Here is a 24,634-nt window from a genome sequence, read left to right on the forward strand (position 1 = left end):
AGGGATTAAGGACATCATTGTTTTCTTGGCTACCAGCAGCACTAAGAAATTTGCTAAGTGAAGTGCTAAAATGAACATAAGAAATAGCCCTTGCCTCAGGTGAGAATTTAGGGGAAGGTGTAAGGTACTATAAGCTTCTCACTCTCACATTTTTTCTGTGCAACTTGGATTTTCTTTCATCTCATGAGCTTATGGCCACAGGGCCCTTCAGTCTGCCCTTCCCAACATTCGGATCAGAGCGGTATTCATGTCTGTATACTGTATATTGAAGTAGAAATTATTTGGCCCTTTATTTTTTTCCTTTCCTTATATTAAAAAATGGGGGTAAAAGCATCTAAATGTGTTTTATTATCAACAAGAACAAGCTGGCCGAGCACTGAGGAGAGAATATTCACAGCAACCCACTGATACGCAGTAAGGGAGGTGTGCATGTAACTCCAAACCAGCAAAGCTTACCAGTATTATTACTGTTATATTAATTTTCTGCTTTTAGAGAGTTCATCTTTGAAACTGCATTTTATCCAAATCCGCTAGGAATTTGGCTTAAATATCACACTCCTTGTATAAAACAAGTTCTGATGCATCTGTTTACATTCTGATTTGCCACAGTTTCTTTCCAGTGTTTAAGTAGGTACCTTTTATTGCATGCTATATCCAGGCTCTTGGGTCTGGGATTAATGCATAGCTCCATTTTCCCTTTCTAGTATTTGCCTATCCCTCTTTCAAGGTATATTTTTTTTTACTCTGTCTTTTACAGCGTGGTTGTCTGTGATCACTGAAGCAGTGACTCCACATAAATCCTCCTCTTGCCTGCTTGACTCTGCTTGTGTTTCTGCTCAGGTTTCATTGATTTCATTGTGGAACCCACTTTTACTGTGCTGACTGACATGACCGAGAAGATTGTGACACCACTCATTGATGAAGCTTCCCGCTCTGGCATGTCCGGGTTCAGGCGTTCCAGGTGAATAACCATGCACCCTCACCCTTCACTCTGCACATGGTGCCACTGCACCCAACTCCCCCAGTTTCATCTCCACAGTATATGTCTTCCATGTGACTTAAAGCCCTATAACCACATTGCCAACACCACAGCTCACCTTGTGACGTGACTTTGTTGCAGGGAAACTCCAGCCCAGAGGAGGGCAAAGAGGGAGGCTGGCATGAACCTGAGCCATGCCTCCAAAGGCAGTGAGCACAAATGGTTGTAGCCATGCAATCAGGTGAACTTTAGCGTGCTCTCAGTCACTAATGTCAAAGAGAAGGTAGAGGGAGTCATTGGGAGGCACTCATTTCTTCATGTCTAGAAGTATAAATGGGTTGAAATACAAAAGAGGACTGGGAAGTATAAGCACACTTTAGTGGTAGTATTTAGGGTTGCACAAATGTGTGAAGTACCACCAGAATTCACCTGGAGTTCGGGTGTAAGGAGTCTTGGCCCATTCAACCTGCTCTGCTGTTGTAGAGAAACTATTCTTTTAATAGTTTCATGGACAGGGCATGTCTTGGGATTCAAATGCCACGTGGCTAGTGCTCCCTCGAGTAGAGCTACCAAGTCAGGATTCTCTCTCCCAAGTGACTTCTTTGCTCTTGGGCTGTTACACAAAGAGTAAGCACTAATATCTTTCTACGTCAGTTATCTTGCTGCCTTTATTAAAATGTGCACAATGAAGTGTTCATCCTTGAAAGACAACTGTAGGGTCTGTAACTGAAATGAGTGCCTGATTTCAGCCTCAGCTGAGCTCACCAAGCCCTGGACAAAGGTTGGCTTCCTGTCCTGTGCCTAATGGCTCCCATTAGTGAATTTTAGGAGGCTCCTCCTTTGACATATTTGATTTCTAGAATTGTCTGACTCTCCAATGAATATTTAGGGAGTGAAGATGCACAACAAAGGTAATGGCAACACTTTGAGTGATTCTATTTCTTAGGGACTATGCATACCAAAAAATAAGCAGGGAAAGGCTGCCCTTTATTTCTAATACTGGCTCAGGTTGTGCTGTTTGCTTTAATACCGGTTGCCCTGGGGTGGGAGGGAGGGAGGGAGGGGAAGATGAGGGATTCAAGCTTAGTTTTTGTTTTTCCTGGTTGACTCTGTTAAGTTATCTAGACTTACAGTCGTTATTTCTTCTTAGCTGTATTTGGGTGTATGGGATACTGATTTCTTCCGTGTTTTGTGATCTTGTGTCCCAGTCTGAATAGCATTAGTCCCTCCGAAGTTAAAAGATCAAGTGTCAAGAGCACTGGGTCGGAAGGAAGTGCCTCACTCAACTGCTCCATACTCACTGTGGACTTCAAATGTTTTAAAGCCACCTGGACTGAGGTGGTGCAGCAGAACCGGGAGAAATGGAAAGCACAAGCCACCAAAGGTAACAGCCAGGCTTCTTAGTGAAAGAATAAAAATTCTTTTGACCTCTTCTTCAAGCTCTTCTTCAATCAAATTATTCTCCAAGTAAGCACTATTAGTTTGAAAGAATCTGCTTTTCAAGGTCAACAACCTACACTGAATTCAGAAAGATAGGAACATTGTGACTCATCTGTGCCTTACACTCTTCTTACGTGGTGTGAGTGTACATAATGAAGAGGATGTGGACAATGGGAGGAAAAAAAAATATTTGTGAGGGAGGTCCCCTAAAGTCATGAGTCAGACTCAGAGTGTGTGCAAAAATAGCTGGAACAGCATTTGTAAAGGTAGGTTATCAGTTGTTCACTGTTAAGATTGAAAGAGGTACGGATGATAGTTCAGGGGAGAAGGACAGGATATTCTGGATTCACAGCTGGTTTCATATTTCTGGTGATAACTTGGATAATGAATTGGGAACTATGCTGCAAATGCTCATGATGATGTCAATCTAGGAGGGACTGCAAATATTTCAGAAGAATATGAGGGCTGTGTTGGTTGCAAGTTGACCAGGGTTCAATATTGTCATGCTATTGAACCCCCCCCCTCCCCCAAACCCAACCCAAAACCAAAAAAACCCCAAACAGACCCTGCTTCTAAGACCCCTCTGGCATTCTTCCCGTCTTTCCAGCAGTAATAAGGCCCCCACAGTAGTGCTGTGTCCAGTTTTGGCCACTGCAGTTCAGGAAAAATATGGACCAGTTGTAGACAATACGGAGTACAGCAGTGCAAATGATAACTGTCATTTATAGCTGAGAAGGTTTATAGCTGAAAGCAGTTTTCTGAAGACTACTGCAGCTGCAAAATAAGGGAACTATTTTTTAATTCAAATACCCTGGGCTGTTAAGAGGAGAAAAAATTGGCAGGTGATTATAACCTGGTAATAGGTTAGACATTGGCAAATCTCTATTGTTGGAGATCTTTTGGAACTAATGAGAGCCATCTGTTGAAAACGACTTAGGTATAACTGCCCCTTGCCTTCAGGGGCTGGAAGATTGCCCAAGGTCTCCTTGAGCCCTGGGGTGATTTAGACCAACCTTGGAACCAAAAAAGGAGGAATGTATCACTGATTAATTTTTTTTTTCTTCATGAAACTGTTTGTGATACAATTTCTTCTCTGAGCTGAATGCTTGTTACTCAAACCCTTATTTAATGGAGTTGTTGTATTTCATGTAAATGGAAGAAGTTCGATTTTAATGTATTATGTGGCCTTGGCTTCAGGGCTGATGGAAGATTTGGCGTAGCTTTCCTATTTGCCAGAGCAGATTGGTCCTCTTCGACTGAAAGGCCTGTCTAAAGGTTCAGGAAAGCACACATTATTATTCAAATTAAATCTTCATTTGTGATTAAAACTTGCCATTCAGGAAGAGCCTTTCTAGGCATTCCATGAAAATGAAAACAAAAACACAATTCAAAATCTGCTTATTTGCCAGGGGCTTTTCTTAGCTTTTTTTTTTTTTTTAATTGGTATTTACTATTTCACGGTTCTTTGTGGACCAAACAAATTAAAGCTAACCAACCAAACAAAGCATTTAACATGGTCAGTGTCTCACAGTATAGGAGCGTTGAGTGAATGAAGCCAATACAGTTAATTAGTTTTAAGGATTTCATTTCAACATGTACCGTACATATTTGCTTGTCTGCTAGGGATCTACTAGATAAAAATCCTATATGCAAGAGAGACCTGTGGGGAAATAAATAAAACATATCTTACATTTCACCTAAAACAAATATATACAGTCGATCATAATAGATTCTGGCTATTTAACTTTTAAATGTGCTTTGTGCATGCATATTTTTTTAACCTGAAGGATTTATACAAACGTATGGCTCAGCATACCTTTGTACGGGCTGGGGACTAAGGAACTGTTCTTGACTCCAGAGCCCTCGCATCAGAACCTTTGCTCAGCTGCTGTCTTGCTCCTGACTTGCAGCAAGTCTCTGCACCCCGCTCCATCTGCCTTGCCTGTCTTAGCCGTATGCAGCAGGGCGGGCCGCACAGCAGGATATTAAATTGCTGACCCCCGTCAAACTGGTGTCTTGCAATGCATCAAGATGCTCTGCCAATAAAAATAAGAATTATTAAGAGAAGACAGATAAAGCGTTTAGCTGTTGGTTGACAACAAATAGCAACTGGGGATCAGAAGGGAAGGAAACCCATCTATTATTATTATTACTATGACTATTATTATTATTAAATGATTTGTAGAATACTGTATTCCCTTTGGTAATGGCGTTGTCCCTAGAAGCATCAATGAGCTGTTTTTATCCTGAGTGTGGTATTTATAGAAAATTTCTCGGACTGTGGGGGCAAATTAAGCAGGTTTATTACTGATCTCTTTTTGCTTAAAGGATCATCATTAAATAGCTACAAATTAAAAAACCGAAATAATTGAACACCCTGATGTGCAAAGCACCATTTAGATAAAGTGTTTTCTGACACTAATTTTGACAAGAGGCACTTGTCCAATGGTGCTGTAGCAAGCCCCAGTCTCCTGAGCCGAATCTCTCTCCTGTGGTTCAGGTGCAAAATGCAGCATTTTTTTTCAGATCCCCAAATGAGAGGAATCCTGTATACCATGAGACTCCAGGGAAAATATCAACATGCATAGCTGAGCTATCTATGGAAGCTACCATAGATTTCAGGAACGATTAATAAAGTGAGGGAGGCTCATATCTAATTTAATTACATTTTTGTGTGAGCATAATTTATTAATTTATAAATTAATTAACTTTAGTTAGCTGCTGGCAAGGAAATATAGATTAGCATTTCTTATAAAGACGGCTTTCCCCCTTTCTCTCTTGTATCCCACCGGTACATTTTTCTCAAAACCAGTTCTGATTCACTCGTAAGAAGTATTTGTCAAGACACTTAGAAATTCTTTTGTAATTTTTATTCACTGGCCAAGACCCTGCTCCTGTAAGGAGCAAAACATCTTCCCTACAGGTGTCAAGAATGCTTCCATAGGACCAAGGTAGACTTTATTCACTGTTTTGTAGGATCTGTTTGTCTGTTCATCAGCTTACACGGTCTCTCAGAAACCAGGAGATACATCTATTTGTGATTCCTATCACAATTAAAGTGCAGTTGGTTGTCCATGATGGGGTGATGGGTGGGCTGGGATATTGCAGACCCAAAAGTCTTGAATACAGGCATAGGGCAGTCACATCTGAATGCTTAGACTCGGTATGGATATAGATATGCTCTGAAGCTGCATAAGCTTACAGGTTCCAAACTGAGTGTGTGTTGAGCTACTCAGCTGCTTTTACAGATTTATTCTCTATTATCATGGAAAAGGGGGAGAAAATTATGGAGTCTCTGCCCAGAGTCTGTGCGCACCCAGCTGGGTTTATTAGCTTGAGGACTGCGCTGAGGGACTGTGGTTCTGTCCTGCTTTCCAGTGTGACGCAGGAAGCCACACAGAGCCTTTGCAGCTGAGTCTGTGGGGGTGTGCTGTACCCGACCTGGGCTAGAAACGTAGTGGTCTCAACACCTGGAGCCAAAGTAATTTGCAACCTATGTTGTAAGTAAGTGCTGCATCAGGACCCAAGGTTTGGATAAGAACAAGAGCAGTATCTTGAATGGGGGAAATTGGCTTCTCTGTGAACTTTTCTTTTGGAATGACAATATTTTGAGATGCTGCTGTTGTTCAACACTCACTTTTTAATTTATACCTTTGCATATTTGTGATTGACTGTAAGACTTTTTGGGATGGAAGGGCAAGTACTAGTAGCAATATATTAGTCTGCCAAGAAAGGACAGAGCCATAAAGAAAGGGTAACGGTAAGTGAAAGGAAAGAGATTACGAAGCTGGCATTGGAAGCAACCTGGAACAAGAAAGAAAAAAAGTAGGTATCAAAGAACCAAGACTTTTTATGTGCTTAGAGTTACATGGTACGGTATGAGATAAACTGAATGTCGTTTGACTGATTGTTGTGTGTCAAAAATGAAACTAACCTTGGCACCCCAAGAGCCTTCAATAGCTAATATCTCTTTTTAATTTGCCTTTTAAGAATTTTGAGGAACATTTTCAAAGGTGAACCTTATATAGTAAAAAAAGGACATGCACATAATGTACATTTAGGGCAACGTGGGGTGTTTTTTTTCAGAATACTTTCTTAAATATTCTCCTGTGCTCTTTTTCCCTTGTCAAGTCAATTCCTACATTTATCTAAGTAAAAGCTGTTTGCATGTAAAAAGCTGAAGTAGATTTAGATGTATGAGTTGTATCATTCTTGTCAAATTGACTGATAATCATGATTTCTTTTCTCATTTTGCTTCTCTCTTTGCTGAGGATGCAGAAGAAAAAGCTAAGAAAGAAGCAGAGGAAAATGCTCATCAGGGAACAGATGAAAAGAAAACAGATGAAAAGGATGAGAAGAAGCCAGCTGAAGATGCCACAGCAGCAAAGACAGAGAACAGCAAAGAACCAAATCCTGGGGAAAACAAAAGCACAGATTCCAAGAAAAATCATGTAAATGGGACTCGGCAAACTGGGGTGAACAAACACGAAGCCTCTCAAGGGGAAAACGCACCTAGGACAGATAAGGGAACAGACTGTCATCATGCAGTTGGAGAAGAGAAACAGCATGTCCAGAACGGTGAGTTCTCTCCTTCCACTGAAATGTGAATCCAGCCCTAAACCCAGTATCTCACCTCAGTGATGGGGGTACCTGATGTCCTGAAAAAGGATGTCCTGGGCCCAGAGCCTCTTTTGGATGTTGGCATAGTCACCCGCATGTGGGAACTGGAATCTGTGAATTAACTCCCAAGTAGTGTTCTTCCATAAACGATGGGGTTCATCATACCTGCTTGCCACTTTTGGAGGAAAGGAAAAAATTACTTTTCTCATGGAAATGAAGCAGCCTGTTACGATACACACTTAAAAGCTGAAACAAATATTTTTGGTTCAATGAACAGCTTCATTGCTTGGGTAATGGACAGAGGAAAAGCCAAAGTTAGCTTATAAACTCTTTTTAAGGCAATTAAAGGTATCTTTGAACTGAGTCTCAGATATAAATATGTTTTGGGACAGAGGATTTTCCCCCCTCTCTGTTTTTAAGAGTTATTTTATTTATGCTTCCTTTGCTCATTTTTTTTATTAGGGCAGTCACAAGCCTTTTTATGGAGATTTTTTTTTCTTGTCAGAAATTTTATTCCAGTGTTTCAACTTGCTATAGAACTGAGTTAAAATAAGAATCACATTTTGCACCCAAAAAAGGTGGAAAAATGTTTGAAAATTGCATTAAACATTAAAAAAAAAAATCAGACCCATGAGAACAGATCAGTGGTCTCTTGGCCATTTCACTGTCTTTCCCTCCCCAGCTCCTGCTCCCTGAAGCCGTTATAAAAAAATGGCAGTACAGCCACATGTGACTTGTCACAAACTTGGCTAGTATTAGTCAGTCCAAAACCAGCAAAAAACTCAGACTCAGAAGCATCCTCTTAGAAAAAGTCTGAGTGAGCATACAGGCCTTGAAAGTCTTAGGCTCAGGCAGTGAGTTTAGATGGCAGCAGAGGCAGAAATCCTGTTTAAAACATTCCTGATATGATTCTCATGTATTTGACTTGGCTGCTGGCCTTTCCCAGCGATCCCTTCATCATTAGGTTTTTTTTAGATTGGAAGGACTATGGGGATCCGAGCTGTCATGCTCTGTTATGTATGGGATTTTTCTTCGGGCAGTGTTACATGGGTGAATAGGAATGGGGCCCCCAAGGAGACAAAAAGGTTGGGGACATATGAAATCCCAGCTAGACTGCATCAGACTTTTCTTCTGTCAACCTTTGTTTTACATGCTTCTAACAATACGGGGGTTAAGTGTGCTCTAGTGACTTTGACAGTACCTTTTTCTGCAATGTCTCTCTGCTGCAGGTGTCAAAAATGCTTTGAAAGGAATTATAATGATTTCTGAAAATTAGTGTCTTCCTCAGGAAAAAAAATTCTGCTCCTTAATTTATGGGAAAAGGCCTTTATGAGGTACAACCACCGCAGAGCCTTTGGAGACTGATGAAATCTTAACATTCATATCTCTGGTTCACCACAGCTTCCTTTACGCCTATATGTTAATATCTCATCGTAAAGTATTTGCCTTATTATTTCTCTGCCTTTGTAATCCCTTTCAAAAAGATCATTATGATCATGATTCTGCTCTGCTGCTGGCAGTATGGCAGGGTAGATATTACAATACTCAAAAGTCCCCTATTCATAATAAGTTACATTCAATGAAAGTTCAGAAATTGTGTTGTCAGACGAGTTTGAAGTCTCTCTCAGTCGCTCGCTGCCCGTGTGCTTTCTCGGAGAGATCAAACTGTGAAATAACGTATGTGTGGGTGTTCATCATCTTTTCCTGCATGCGCCTAGGGTCAAGCAACTTCTTTATGCAATGGTCAAACAAAGCATTATTAGCTCATCATTACCATCAGCCATACGATGGTGGAGGAAATGCGAGAAGACTTTTGTGCTTTGCTAGATACATTTTCATTTCATTTCCTGAAGACAGTGTCCTTCTTTTAGAGGCCACCTTCATCAAATAGAAGCCTCAACTCTCCCTGGAGCTGCTCATACCTCTCTGATCAAGGAGCCCAAGTCAGTGGCAATATGATCAGCTGAGGAGGTTGCTGCTTGTCCTGTATCATCTTGCTTTCATTTTTCTCTCACCCACAGTGAGCTTAGGAAGAAAAAAATGAGAAGTTTTGGCTCTGAATGAGAATTGAACAGGACATGTTTTTTCCATCTTGTTAAATATTTTAATATTTGAAAACCATTCCTCTTTTATGCTATAATGAAACTTAATTGGAGAGAGAGATCAATTCTCTGTCATCCAAGAATAACAAATATTCTAGTGGTCAGGGCACGACTGTGGAAGAGGGAGACTTTGCTTCTCTACAATTTCTCTTTTTTTGAGCAGTTCCAAAAATAAGTATCCACTGGCCATGACTATTTTGAAGGCAGATCAGATCATCTTTAACACATAATACCTATAATCTTGATCCAGAGGCTGTGAAGTTGTTGTAGTAACAAAAATAGTAATACAAATGGAATAAGCATTACTTTAATACAGCCCTGTAACATACCTCACATTAACAAGATTCTGAAGTGAGACTTTTACAGCTTTTTGTGTTGAGGTGTGGGTCACAAGTTCACTGCTACCCCTCCAGGGGGAAGGGACAAGCTGCCTGCCCCCACCTGGGCAGGCTGCTGTTGCTTCTCTGGACATCTGAAGGAAGGACACCTTCTTTGCTGCTGTTTGGACACTGGAGCTGAAAGAGCCCTGTTCTGCTAGACCTCTCCCTATAAGTTATTTTTCATTTGATCTTGCATTTGGCATTCTCATCCAATGAAGGGGTGGTCTGGGAAGGTCTGATGTGCTCTGCTGTATGACTAATAAAGGACAGAAAATGAGAATGACTCTGGTTAACCTTCCTGGCTTCATAAAATACACCCCAGCTCAAGTTGCCATTTTCATTCTGCATCAACCGTTGCTCTGCCAAAGGCCTTGCTTTCCTGGTTTGCTATAGAGACTCTCAAGCCAGTGATCAACGCTAGGATGATTGTTTGTTCCCTGAGACCGTCATCAAAGGAGCAACCCAAATGAATTTGTGGATAAAGGAAACTCATAAGAGAAAGTAAGATAAAATTATATAGGACTGTTGGGATATCTAAGTTGGTTCTTTAATGCAGAGACTTATGATGAAGTCTTGCAGGGTCTTAGTCCTTTAAAAGCATAAATGTTTCAGAGTCCTGATTTTGAAATGAAGGTTGTGCTCAGGTTTTTAATGGCCTATGTACAACCAGAGGGAGTATGAGTTTGCCTGTGCACTTAAAAAGGTGTTAACAATTAGAATAAATTTAAAAGTAGATTGTAAAGCTTGATTTTCTGTAGGAGTTGGATAAATTTTGTCTGGTGCTTTATTCTATGAAAATGTGTTAATCCAGTTCCTTGTGAATTCAGACCTTTTCTCCTAAGGAACATCTCCTTTGGATGTTGCAATTTGATTGAGTTACAGGCGTTAATAAACTGCAGTCTGCATTAAAATGCTTATAGCATTTCTAATTGCTTCTTTCTAGGTGAATTAAAGGAAGACAATAAGTTGGACAAAAAAGATCTGTCTAGTGTGGGGGATGAATCAAAGAAAACAGATGGTAAGGGCAACATTTTATTACATTTTGTCACCCATTTTTATATGCAATCTATTGTTTCCTAAACATCCGCAGTTTATTCTAAAACCAAAAAACTGTGTGGTAACCAGAAACAGAGTTAGCAGAAACAGTCATTACACTTGACAAAAGCCATTGGGGCATTCTGGGGGAAAATCATCCCTTTCATATAATGCCTAGCACCACTTAGTTGTTCTGTTGGTAAGCCTTATCCATCAATTTTTGTGCAGCGTCTGCAAGGAAAATCCTGGATTATTAGAGTTGCTTATTAGGAAATGCAGATTTGTGAGGTTCTATCCTTCTGACTTTCTTTGGGCCGTATTCTGCTTTCTGTTAGGACAGGCTGCATGGGAAATGCAAAAAAAACAGAGCTAAGAAAAAATCTGCACGAGGTGTCCCTGTTTTTCATGATTGCATGTTATCCTGCACCAATACAAACACAAAGCTTTCTTGACTATTGTCTGAGGGGGAATTTGCCAAGCACTGTCAAACCACAGGTGTGGGAAGCAAGCAGGAAGTGAGCACATCAGCATAGAGGTCCTATGAAGGATGCTATATAAAAGGGATGTTGCTGAAACATTGTTGAACTGAAGCAATCCCAAGCCATAGGACAGTTTCTTGGGCATCTGGGAATAATTTCAAACAAGTCTGAGCCTAGAGTGCAGGTCCACAGATGTTTTAGTAGCCCCAGCAAAGTGGAAAAATAGCTGTAAGGTCTATGGCATGTTTACTCTTTTGCACCTCCTCAGCTGTGTACCACAGGGCTCTGAGGTAGTCTCTGGACCCATGCTGCTCCAAAAGCGATTGCTAAAGTATTAGGTAGCAAAATAAATGGAAAGAAATGTTAGAGCTTTCTTTGTGCATGTCTCAGTGAAACCCACTGAAACACAGCTATTCCTAAATGTAAATAATACAGTACTTTGTTTTGATGGTCAAGAAAGACAACCTCATAGTAAGTACTGCAGTTTAGAATGATACTATGTTTTCTTTTATTGCTTCCTTTCAAGAAATTACTTAAAATTCCTATTGCTTTAGCAAAGTGATAAATAAGAAGAAAATGTGATACCTCAACTAAAAATGTAGAAAAATTCATCTAGAAGCTTGTATTAATTTCAGACACATAAATATGTACTTTTGTTAAAGAGGCCCCTTAGCAACAATTGTTTAGGAAAATTCAATTATTTTGTTAAGAGGTCATATTATTTACACACTTGAGTTAAGTGTCTGTCAGGAAAACAGTCTTGAACAAGTACCATTCACAACTCTTTCTGTGGTCATGCAGAAATTAAGCACAAATACTCAAATAACACATGACTCTTCAGGTGTTCATGAATATGTGCAGTGCTGTATGTAACTATCAAGGCCCCAGAAGAAATAACGGGCAGAATGGCTTCTCTCCCCACTGCAGTGGGTGATGGCTGAGGAGTGGCTGTGCTGGAAGGCTGCAGCCCTGGAAGGACCAGGTGGATGCAGAAAGACTGGGGCTTCTTTAGAAGGACTCAGGAGCATCAGCCCAGCCAAGAGAGCTGCCCGGGAATCCCTAACTTTGAGGACCACGTTACATTTGAAGGCCTGCACTCTCAAGGTCTCAGAAAGGTTAGGGGCACCTATTTAGTTGGGCTAGAGGACCAAGAAGTGAATGGTTCATGCTGACTTGAAGAGTGAGGGTGTGAATTTAGTTCCTTGCAAGCTGCTAGTCTTTGTGTGGTGTTATTTATTTAATGTCTGTTCGTTCTCCTGTAAGAAAATGTTCTGCTCATACCCTTAGGGAAAAGACCAATACAACGGGACCAGTTGATTACAGTGAATAAGCAACTGTAACCATGCAAGGACAATTTGTAGGCTGAATGTTTTTCATTCAGATGCTGTAGAGACAGATTATAGCTAACAATCTCATTGATAGAAATCAGGAGAAAAATTGTGAATGATGCACCTTAGAAAGGAAAGTGCTACGGTGGCACTTCTGTTTTGAAAAATACTGCACAACCTGTTCTGTCCATTACTCACTCCAGAGCACATCTCCTTACCAGGCATGTGAGGGATGTGGAGAAAGGAACATTATCCATGGATAATATATAGCTGTTTGCAGTCTACTGAAATGTTTACCCGAACATATGCTTTCTCACGTGCCAGTACATGATATTTCACACGCGGGAAAAAAAGATTAAGCGGGGGAGTTAGAAAGATTGAGGTTACAGCTATAATGCACTCACCACATGTAGTTTGCTGGTAGGTGAAACTCAGCCTGGACTTTTTGCAGGGTCAAGGGTCCTTGGGTTTTACAGCCTCTGTTCAGTCTGTAGCTGGGGTGTATTTGTATTAAACAGGTGCCCATTTGTGTAGATTTACCATGAGGGCTTCAGCTTTCTCACCACCACCCATTAGCATCAGCTAGAGCCCTGCACCCAACTGAGGTCAGTCTGCTACCCTGTCCTACTGCGCAGGCATCCTGCACCCGGACAAGAAAGCTGCGGAGCATATGTTGCATAAATCTTTGCAGGATCTGTGTCCAAGTTGCTTTTTAAGCATACACAAAGGAAGTTATTGTAATATCTTGTTATTGGAATACATACAGGCCAAAATGTTTCTAATACATTTGTCCTTCTACTACATGGGGAACCAAGTGGCCAGGGACACACAGAATAACTATCACATGTGGACACAAAGACATTGAAGCTACATGTCTACACCGTAGTCACAGGTGTGAAATGTAGCTTTTGTGTCAGAGTTACCTTGAAGCTACCCAAAAATAATTAAGGGGGCATGCCTCCAGAAACAGGGATCAGGCTTGCTGAGACAGCGAGGAACTATGTATGCGTCTAGCAAGAGCTTCATATGACTGAGTCTGTCTGTACCAAAGCCAACTACTTTAAAGCTAGCTTGAGGATGGCTATGTAAGCTGCAGTCATGCCTTAGATTCTGGTCTTAACTGCTTCAAAATCCTGTGCAAGTCTCTTGAACGTAGGCTAGTCTCCTTCTCATGTTAATCTAATCTTCATATTATTGGCTTTTTTCTGTGGGAGATACTGCTTGTTACTCAGCACTTCCCTTTTTTTCAGTTCCAAGAAAAGAGATACAGGGCTGCCATTTCCCACATAAAGACACAGCCCTATCAGAGACATCATCAGCACAAGTAGTTCATCAAATGTTTCCTGTGGGATAGAACATTATTAAACCATTTTGGAAAACCTGATTTTCCCATGTGAAATAGTTGCTTTTCAACACTTTGTATGGAAAATTGTAAGCAGTCACATGGAAATAATTTTTATCTACATTCACAAACTTTCTTTTTTGCAATTTTTTTCTGCTCACAAAACTGACAACAAATGAAAAAATTATTCCTCCCCATTACCACTTTCACAGATTATCTCTACCACCTCCTTATTTTTTTTCCTACTGGGAAAAGATTTTGCAGCGTTAATGCAAAGTCTTCAGTGCAACTCTTTGTTCCAGGGACCAAAATGCAGTTTACTCAAATATTCTTTTTCAGCTAGCAATTACAGACAAGTAAAAGGTTCTTTTTTTGTGTTTGTCCTGGGAACTTATTATTCTAGTGGTAACATGCACGTTTGCAGGTTATAGCACAGAAATATACAGGATATTTGTATCTTAAACAGCTAGAACATACAGAGAAATCCTGATGTGCCCTGCGTACGTGTGATGAGCAATGCTCCCACCTTGTGGTCAAATCGTAACCCTGCGTTTTGACAGGTCATCGTTTCAATAATACGTTCCTCTATGCAGTGCAGCAGTATGTAATATAATATAACACAATACAACACAATACGATATGTAACCCTTTAAATATACAGACTCGATGAAGATTTCATAACAGGATTACCACAAATTGAGGTTTTTAGCTTTATTTTGATTTTGTTAAGCTATACTGCTGCTTAATAGTATTTAAAAGCCTGTGTTCTATACATTGCCCATGCCAACATGTAAAGCTGGCTTTTGGTCTTAATTTTTCTTGACAATCATTCCTTGATCAGCAAGTGGAAAATTCCCTGATTATAAAGGTAAAGCACAGGGGCTTAATTTCTTTCTGTCCCAGTTGTTCCCAAAAATCAAGTGGCGGAGTAGCTGGCACAGAATGTTTTTATCTGAGAATGCCTTTGGTATAGGAACATGGTGGTGTGAAGGAGCCATGATGATGGCTCCACAATTACCCCAGACAGTTGAATTAGCAAGACACTTCCCAGATTTCATTTAAGGAGAATGCAGCTTTTTGCAAAGCTGTTCAACCATTTAAGAATTGTCTGTCTTTGCAGCCTCCTGCAGATACGGTTTTCCTGTGTGTCAATCTAGCCAAGACCACTACATGGCAATGAACACTAAGTAGACTTCTGACAAAACCCTGCTCATGTAATCTGCATAATGCCAGTGTTGTTTTAAAAGAGGTTACTCAAGCGTATAAATGAACAGCATTTGCCTATATCTTCTTGAGAGAGGTAAAAAGGTAAATTTCAGGTCATATAAATAATGGTGCTATTTCTATTTCTATTCCAAAAGATCGGCTGATTTCTCCATTATTGTCAGAAGCAAAAAGCCCATTTCAGTTTGTAAGGCAAACACGTTGGATTCCTCCTTGCTGCTTGATAGTGCTCTTGATATTATATGTCAGAATCCAGCAGCAGCGGCAAATTGGAATTACAGTAGTCTAAGACTACTTCTAAAGACAGTTTCCTTCCTTTTCTTACTTCTTTTTATGGCCTGTTATTTGAATTACATTAAAGGTTATTGCCCCAAGTTAGAAATCGGAAAGCGTTGTACTGATACCTTCTGGAAAAGCTTGCCTGAAAGCATGAGGGCATTTTGCTATCTAAAAAGACATATTTCACCGTAACTTATCTCTGCTGAACAATTGCTCCATAGTAGTGCAGTATAGGATAACTGAAGGGGGAAAAAGCTTCTGTGCTTCTTAAAATTCTTTCTGTGCTCTTTTTAAAAAAATGAGTGTGTCTAATTTAGCAAGTGCCACCTGAGGCAAGCTGGAATTTGCATAGAGGGATATACTCTGAAGAAGGTTTTATGCAGTTTTAATATCAAATAGAAGATGAACATTATGTGATGTGATCTTTGAAGCTAAATGCAAAATACATTGTTAACATCCTGACCTCGGGAACATTACATCACCATGGCATGCATGCTCGATGAGAATATGGGGAATATGTAGAAAGGTACCTTGTATAAATATGCAGATGATTTTGCAGGTTGTCTGTTTTGTGAGCGTGTGTGTAAATCTTATGGAAAGCACCTGGTTTTCCTTTGACACTTTCATGTATCTCTTTTTCAGCCTGCTTTCCATTGTTCAGGCCATGCCAGGTAGTTAGAAAGACCTTAGGATGGTTGATTGCTTTTTGCTTCTACTTTACATGAAGTCACAGATATATGTGACAAGTTTAAAAATTGGCAATAGCATTTGGCTTGGTTTCAGATTTAAGTGAATATTTGGAATATTCATTCCAGATACATGGTGAAAAAACATTCACTGTAGGTACTTCAGTGGGTTTTTTGAGTAGTCAACTTTACGGGGAACATTTTTTCAGGCTACCTTTGGTCGTGTAAATATAGCTCTGCTCAGAGATAGCATATGGCTGCATTGCTCCTCAGGGGTAACGTCCGTGGTCCTAGAGGCATGGAGGAATGTGTAACTTACGCAGTACATTGTAGAAATTCCTCCTTGATTTTGCACCATCGGCCATTTTATAGCCCCAGTCAGGGAGTGGAGCTGTGACCTTGCTTCTGTTACAGTCCTTCTTACCCCATTTAGGATAATTTGCCTGTGCCATGATGTATAGAAATTCTCTGCTTCAGAAATAGGAGACTCCTCCTTGTTCTCCCCCTCCATGAGTTTATGTTCAATCCAGGGACAGTCAGGCCTCCGTTTCCTTGTGCAACACTTAGCCCTGAAAGAGAAACAAGATCATGTCCGAAGGGAATGACTTGAAGGTGAGGAAGAATATGAAATGCCTCCTCAGAAGAGGTCGGCGGCCTTTAGCTTTCATCTTGTCTCTTCCCCATGGAACAGCTAGCTTCCAATTTGAGCATACCAGCTATAGGTATCTTACTAGGTAGGGACTATGACAAGGAAGCTTAAGTAGAAGTGTTAAGAAGGAAGAAATCCAACAGTCAACTGTATGGGAATCTAAATGTAAAGACTGCACCCTACAAACTGCCCCCTGGGTGCTTGGTGGGTACCTTCATGCCCTTTGCTTTGTGTGCTGGACCTGCTGCCTGGTCTCTCCCTGGGGGCAGAGGCAAAGGGACATCAGTCCTCTCAGGCTGCTTAGTTTGCAATTCTGTACCATTCAGTCCACAGAAGCTGGACAAAGAGAAGAGAGAGGCAATTTACAGGTTAGTTTTCTGAAACTCATACCTTAATAGTAGTCTTTACTACTTATTACCTGTAATAGGTCCGTCGCTAGGCAGTTCATTCTTTTCTCTGCTTCCGAACTGCTGCTTTGCTATTCTTAATGTCAAAACCTGGGACTTGGAGGCAACAATAAATGTAGAAGAAGAAAACCAGCAAGTGATATTAGTTGAAAAGTGCTATTTTGAATCAGGCTAAGGTATTTAGGAATTTAAGTCTAATTCAAAACAAGTGATTGTCAAAAACTGAAGAGGCACTGAAAAAAATCCAAATGAGAATTTTTGCTTTGAAGTGATGCTTCACATTTCTAGCCAGCATTAAAGTAAATGTTAGAAATAAAAGTTTTGAGCTAGATGAAAAGCTCAGCTTGATCTTTCATTTCCTCTCCACCCCGCTCCCACCAAAAAAACCCACCCCCCAACAGTCGTTTTTGCCATGAGAGAAAGCAAGCAATTACTTGTGTCTGACCCAGAGCTAAGTATTATCCTAATTTTTCAGTTTAGTCACTCAATCAGAGAAGCAATTATTTGCCCAGTGCTAATTACAAAATTCTGATTCATATATTTGGCTGAAAACTTTGTTGGCTTCAATTATTCTTCTTATGCTGCTTATGGCAGCTCATCCCTTTTGTGCCTTGAAAAGCACTGGGGTTTGCGTTTCCGTCCATGACGGAACAGCTCTTTATGTTCAGAGCTTTGAATTATGTTTGATTATCTAATCTAGAATAAGCTTTCGTACTTATTCCTGTAGGTCACTTTGCATAATAAGTGTCTAATTTCTTTCGTACATGCTTTACTCAGGAAACTCAAAAGTTACTTGGTGTAACCAAACTTTTGCCAATGTATTCATTGTGTTTTTCTCTGCTGTTATGTATTTCCATAATGTGCTGGTAAGCAAACAACATATATTACAACAAGGCTAATCTCTTTCTTCCATCACTGATGTGATCTCAGGTCAAGTGTAATACAAGCTGTCAAGCAAACATAAAACTCAACATCAGTGTGAGCAAGACTAGAAATTGTTTGACGTCATGAATGATTTAGGGATAATTATGTGCCAAAGCTCAAAAATCAGAATACCTTCTATGCTAATGTCATTTCTCCTCCTAGCAAAATGAATGTTAAGCATTTGGGTCGTCTGCTAAATTAGGATGATGGTATTCAAATTCAGTTACAAAACAAGTATTCAAAACTTTTTCCCAAAAGCATTTATTCTTCTTTTCCCTTGCTTTAAACAGGACACAGGCACCTTCGAGTAACATTCTGTTTTCTTCGGAAAAAATAATCACTCTACAATTTCTCATCCATTAAAAAGACAGATAACGGAGATGAATTAACTTATAACGCATATTTCTTCTTTATTTCACTGATCTTCTGAACTTTGTTTCTTAGGCCTCATTCATCACTGGTGCAACAGAAGTAAAAGAATAGCATAAATATGCAGAATTTATTTCTTTATGGTCTTAATTTTCTTAGAAAAGGCTTTCCAAATGGCTTTAATAGGAGTCAGGATCATCCAGTGCTGAGAACTGAGCACTGAGATTTTTTACATCTTCATTTTATTCTGAGCGCTAGGAGTAGCTTTAACAGTGCTTTTCAGATGGGGACAGGTTATGACTAAGCATACTTTAGCACTCAGGGGAGACAGGCAATACCCAGGCTTCTGGGAGTAAGCTTACAAAATTAAGGGGTGACTCCTGCAAGATGCCAAGTGAGTCCACAAAAGGAATTAAAAGTGGCAAATTTAGCAATATCTGCCCCACCAGCTGCAAATTCTTCCATCATTTGTAGTAGGAAGGATAAATACCTTTTGGATTATGGGTTATCTGAGACACATTACTGAGACTATTATTTCCCCATATTGTGCACTGCATCTGTAGTAATCGTTTTATGATATCAATTGCCATAGAACAAATGGTCTGCCATGGAACAATTTGTCATTTCTGTTGTCACTTCACCCAGTGCCTGGATGGAGCAGGGTGCTGGGGGAGAGCAGAGGCTGGAAGAAAGCAGAGTTTGGAATAGTCTTATCCTGAAAAGCCTAGGCTTTTAATAATGAGGGTGGAGGCTACTTTCAAACACCATGTCAACTTTCCTAGGAACACTTGAACAGCCATGCTGGGTCAGACCAAAAGTCGCTTTAGCTCTCCATCACTTACCTGACAACATTTCATAGCAGAGATCTTAATGAACAAAGAACAAAACCAGAGCAATGCCTCCCCCTGACACCTTTCTGTCTTCCAGAGAGCTAAGGCAGAGGTCAAATCTCTGACTTGAATAGCCTCTGATGGATTTTTCTTCCATTACTTTGTCTAATTGTCCTTAGAGCCCTGGTACTCTTTTGTGTACTGGGCACTGAGGCAACACAATTCAAAATTTACTTAGGCATTATGTGAAAAATGACATCTTTTTATTGGTTTCAAATCGACTGCTTGATAATTTCATTTGATAACCCCCTTCTTGGACTGTGAGAAACAGTGAGTAATTGTTCCCTATTCACATTCTTAGTGCCACTCATGCGGAGAGTCTCCCCACAACTCTCCCTTTTCAGGCTAAAGAGTCATAGCGTGCATAAACTTTTGTGTATTCAACTTTCCTCCAAGTGCAACCCTTTAGATATCTGCTATTTATGTTAGTACGTAACACTGACAGTCTGTGTTACACACATGGTTATTGGGGTGTGACAAGAGAATCTGATTTTAATAGAAATGAGAAAGCCTGTAGGTTCGGGTTTTTTCCCTGAATTTTCAAGAATAAAATATAAAAAGTACAAAAATGTTGATTTTAATATAATTGTATGTTGATTTTTTTTGTTGATATCTTTATGATATTACATCATAAAAGCATGAAAAGGCATCACCATAGGGAGCTCAATGAGGGATGTACTGAATGAATATAATTAACTGAGGCTCTCTTCTTTTGCTTTTTCTGTGTATTAAATTCTAACTCAAAAATATCTTGGGGTAGAAGTACCTCAAGTGCAACATTATTTGGTGGTGTGGCAGAGTTCTCCCATCCTGTGGAAGTGCTCATGCAGCATGCTAAGAAGGTGAGATTTGTTCATGCTAAGTACTACCTTTTCACAAGTGAACTGCAAGGTTACCACAGTCTGCTTAGAAAGAAAATCCAAGTGTGTAATCCTGGATAATTGTGGTGTCATCTTGTGCTTCCTTCATAATTAAGTATGGTTATGCTAAAGGAATGCATGTTTGAGCAGAGGAAACAGGGACCATGCAATAACCTCACAAACACTTTCATCGACAGGGTCTGCCAAGCAAGCTAAGTAGTTTGTGAAAAAAAAAGCTGCCCATGAAATCCTTATTCCACATCACACTGTCCTGCAGTCTGCATTCAGCATTTATTTTTTAGGAGAGAAAATAGCAGAGTTTTCTTTTAAATGCAATTTGAAAACCATAGAGCTCGGTTTTGTCCTGACAGCCCAGCCCGGCACTGGAGGCTGTGGGGAGGTGCCCTGAGCCCTCTCCGGCCAGCAACTCTGCTTTTGGCGGCTGGGGAGGAAGGGATGGAGGGAAAGGGCAGGTGTTCGGCTGGAGCGGCAGAGCTGGCCGCCTTCAGAAGCTGGGAGAGATCAGCTCTCCACTTCCAACTGGTACAACCGTCATCGTGCCTGTGATTTACGCTCAGTGAGGAGCGTGAGTCATTACAGAACAGGTGTAGTTTTTGAGTCAGTCTAAACTCTCACCTCAGTCTAAATGCCTCTGGGGCTCTGTTCCTGTTCTCCAACTGGGTAGCAGATTGTGAAAGTTTGCATTAGACAGGCATAAGAAATGCCAACTGTTAAAACGGGTAGTTCTTGTAAGGCCTCGGACTCCAAAGCATTTGTTTTATCACAAGGAGAGAGGCAAATGTGTGAGATTAATCACTGATTGTGCAAAACTGACAGCCATCTTCCTTGCTGTATGGATACAGTTGTACTCTGAGTAATTCTGTGTGAAGGAAACGACAAACTGCAGTGCATTTTCACTTCAGTATGTCAGACTGTATATTAACATAGCAAATATATATATTCATAGTCCAGCAAGCACAAGTTAAAAATGCCTTAATATAAACTGCAAGCTGATAGCAGAAACGGACTTAATAATCTCCTTGCAGTGGGTGCTGGTATCACATGAAGAGCTGTAGAAGTCACTGGTATTTGCATTAGTGATCAAGAGGAGGGCCAATACTCAACCTTGACAAACAATATAAACTCGTCAGCAACACTGAAGGACTGAGATCTGCATTCAGACGAGGCTGTTTCAGATAATGAAATTCAATATATGCCAAGTGAACTACTCGAAGTCTTCCTGTGTACCAAGCGCTGTATACTCATTCTTTTCCCACTTTCAATTACTTCTGTTGATACGTACTAATATTTGCACTGGATCTATTGTGCTGAAATGAGAAAGAGGCTGAATCACATCCAAGGTTAAGGTAGTTGTAGGGAAGCTATATTGTATCCAGAGGGAAATTCAGCTAGGAAACCAAAACATCTGCTCCACCAAGTAGAAAAACAATTTAAAGCAAATGCTGTACTGGAATGGTCTCATTGGAGCTGATGATGTGGCTAACAGAAGCAAAAAGCAATATATGACTCAGTTCTCCGCAGGGAACTTCTACAGTCTGGGAGAAAACATTGCATTTTCCCTCGTTTCACTAACGGGGATGGGAGGGGTTAAAAGTCTTGTGAATATGGATGGCATAGGAAGGGGAGACCATGTTGGGTGGTACTTGGAGCTCTGTTTCAGATTCCTGGTGTGATTCAGCAAATCATTTAAGAGATTCAGAAATAATGACTGCTCAAAGATGTCATTTAGTCCAGTTAATGCACGTGTCCCATCCCAGAAGGACCCCTTTCCTTCTGGGTCAGTATTTTCTCTTTAAAATGTGGCTAATGATGCATCTCACAGGATTGTTATGATCATGTTAATGACAGTCGATCAGGCTGAACTTTTTAGATGGGAGACATCAAGGAAGTGTTATTGCCCATTGTAGATTATGCTGTTTGGGTAGTGCTGGGAATGTGACAATTCAGTCTAAATAAATCCAATGAAATGCTGAAAGCCTAATTCTTTACAACAGTGTCTTAGAATTGCATCAGTGAGCAAGATATTGTAAAAACTTGCAGGGGACTGTCCTGAAAGGAAAAGTCCCCCTGCTAACTACACAGTAGAAGAAAATGATACCAACTCACTAACAGATCTGTGCAGCCACTGCTATGCATTCATCAGAGATAATTCAATCCAGTAGCAAAACCTTAGATCTTTGTTTTGCCAGTCCCTTTTTGCCTTTGCCCAAATATTACTTAAAAAAAGGCAATATATTATTGAAGGCAAAAGAAACTGATTTTCTGAAAGGACCCAAAGAGATTCTGACGTAATCACCTCTTCTGAGGCATGCCCAGCCTTACAGATAAATTCATCTCTCCTTGGGCTGCATGTCCTTGGTTGAGAAACCCTTTCAAATGCACTTTCAAACTCTGCTGACATAAGCATTGTCAGAATAACAGTAGCTAAGCAGAGTGCCAGGCGTATTCAGATAACTGGTTGGGATGGCCAATATAGAGTAAAATATTCATGTTCCTGTTTGAAGCTTTTCCAAAGGATTTCTAGAGGAGGGTATGAGGAGGGTTGGATAGAGCGTCCCCTTTCATTAGAAACTGTCCTCTTTCACTAGAAATAAAGAAAAAGGTTTCTTGTCTACATTTCTTCCTCAAGCGGGTCTGTTCATTCTGAAGATTCGCTTGCGGTATAACTACATAGAAAACAGTTATGTTTGTACATACAGGATAACGTTAGTCAAATACAGCCTAATTTTGAGGCCAAGGGATTATACATGTTTGACAGAGGAGTCAAGCAGATTGTAAAATGCATATATTTTGTTAGATCTCAGGCAGCTGTCCATACATAAGGCTGTGCTTTTCACTGCATGTTCTTTGGGAGAAAGGGGCTTTTAAAAGGTAGTGCTCTTTTGTGTTTGGAGCATTCTCTCTTCTTCACCTCAAACCACATGTATGACATTGTTGCTTTCATGAGAAGAAAGGTCCTGGAAGAGCTAGTGAGCAAGGGTGATCAGAGAGCCCTACAGCAAAGAAACCTAATGGAATCTCTTGAGCTAAGCATGCTGGATTCTGTTACATGATCCCATTGATGCCAAAGGTTGAATTCCCACTGGGTTAGTCAGAGAGCAGGATTTTACTTTGTGTAGGACAGAATGATATTTCCAGTTGAGCCAATAAGAGGTATTGCTTTGGTGTGCCTCACCTTGCAGCCTTTCAACAGTTAAGCAAAGCTGCACTGCTTGGAGGAAATGGGGCTGTCTAAACTGATACCCTTCTTTTTCTTTCCCAGATTACCTGCTCCTTGGACAAAGGGGAGAAAGGCAGCATTTGACGCTTTTCTTTTTCTTTTTTTTTTTCCAGATACGGAAGAGTAAAAATATATAAAAAAAGAGACTGCAAATTTCTTTCATCATTTTAGCTGAGCTTCTTCATTCCTGTTCTCCTCTTCCTTCCACAAAGACCAGTTTCTGGGGAAGGCATTAAACAACTTTCAAAACACTCCTCCTCCCACTGGCTACTTCACAGCTAATGACTCTGGGTTCTAGGGTGGGGGCCTTGGTTTTTTGGGTCAGTTTTATTTTTGTTTGTTTGTTCATGTACGTGTGCATTTTTTGTTGTTTTGGGAACTTTTTGTTAAAAAAACCAAGCGGTGATTTCCTGATGCAAATGGTTCCATTTTTCTGGACAGGTCGAGCAAATAGATGAGAGTCATCTTCAGAATCCGGTATTGCCCTTTGCTATGCCTCAGCTTGTGAAACCAACATTAGGATGATGCAAAAGAATATAGAACAAAAAAAAAAGAAAACTTGATAATACTTCACTTTTACTCTTTCTTTTCCCCAAGAGTCTTTTCCAATTGCTGGTAGACAAAATTTGACATCAGTTTTACCCTCGCCGTAGAAGATTTTATGAATAAGAATGGTGAATTTGTAGAGTCATTTGACCATTTGTTAGGATTTGATGTCTTTCCCAGATGATGAAATGATAGTTTCTAAACAGCAGGCAGACTCACTCAACCCTTGATTTTGTTCTGGTTTTGCAGTTAGTAATAGGAAAGGAATAATCAATGAAAGCGATATTCCCTTGGGGCAAATTTTGTTGTCAGACTCTGAGAGCATGCACTAATGTACTGCTTGACGTGCCTGCCTTAACTTGAGATTACAGATAGTAAGCCGTTTCCCACATTTGTTCATGGGCTACTAGTAACCACTCTTTGTCTGACCTGAAGATCTAAGAGAAGAAGGGCAGCAGGGAATCACACGGATCAATTCTTACTTTCATCTCAGTGTGGTCTTTCTTTCATCACTGACTGAACGGACAGGCCAAAGAAAAGGAAAAGCATTGCTGGAGAAGTACAGACAGACAAAACCAAAATGAAAAAGTGTGTCCTAAATACACTGCTGGAGTCGGTGGATAAAACTGTCTCATCCAGTGGAGTTAGACGCATGGAAAGTAGCCATCATTTTGGCCCATTTTAAAGAAGAAATGTTAAAAAACTAACTTGCTCAGGCCTTGATTCAGGAAGGTATCTTTGTATGAGAAACATCAAACATGTATGTAAGTGCTTTTCTGGCTTGGGATCTTGGTAAGGATCCAGTTAATTGTAAGTAATTTTACCTGTCTGTGTGGAAATCAAGACACGTACAT

At 40.3% G+C, this 24,634-nt stretch overlaps 1 protein-coding gene across 1 annotated transcript in view; it reads left to right on the plus strand.

The window, feature by feature from the left end:
- The window catches only part of LOC103915132 (calcium/calmodulin-dependent 3',5'-cyclic nucleotide phosphodiesterase 1C-like), a 53,329-nt gene that overhangs the window by 9,094 nt on the left and 19,601 nt on the right, over positions 1-24,634 (plus strand). Inside the window, exons 4-7 of the mRNA XM_009321897.1 lie at positions 841-961; positions 2,188-2,363; positions 6,698-6,997; positions 10,465-10,539. Of these exons, the coding sequence (XP_009320172.1) occupies positions 841-961; positions 2,188-2,363; positions 6,698-6,997; positions 10,465-10,539 (672 nt within the window). The remainder of the gene's footprint in view (positions 1-840; positions 962-2,187; positions 2,364-6,697; positions 6,998-10,464; positions 10,540-24,634) is intronic.

This window comes from Pygoscelis adeliae, unplaced genomic scaffold (assembly GCF_000699105.1).
Source record: "Pygoscelis adeliae isolate BGI_AS28 unplaced genomic scaffold, ASM69910v1 Scaffold194, whole genome shotgun sequence".
NCBI lineage: Eukaryota > Metazoa > Chordata > Aves > Sphenisciformes > Spheniscidae > Pygoscelis > Pygoscelis adeliae.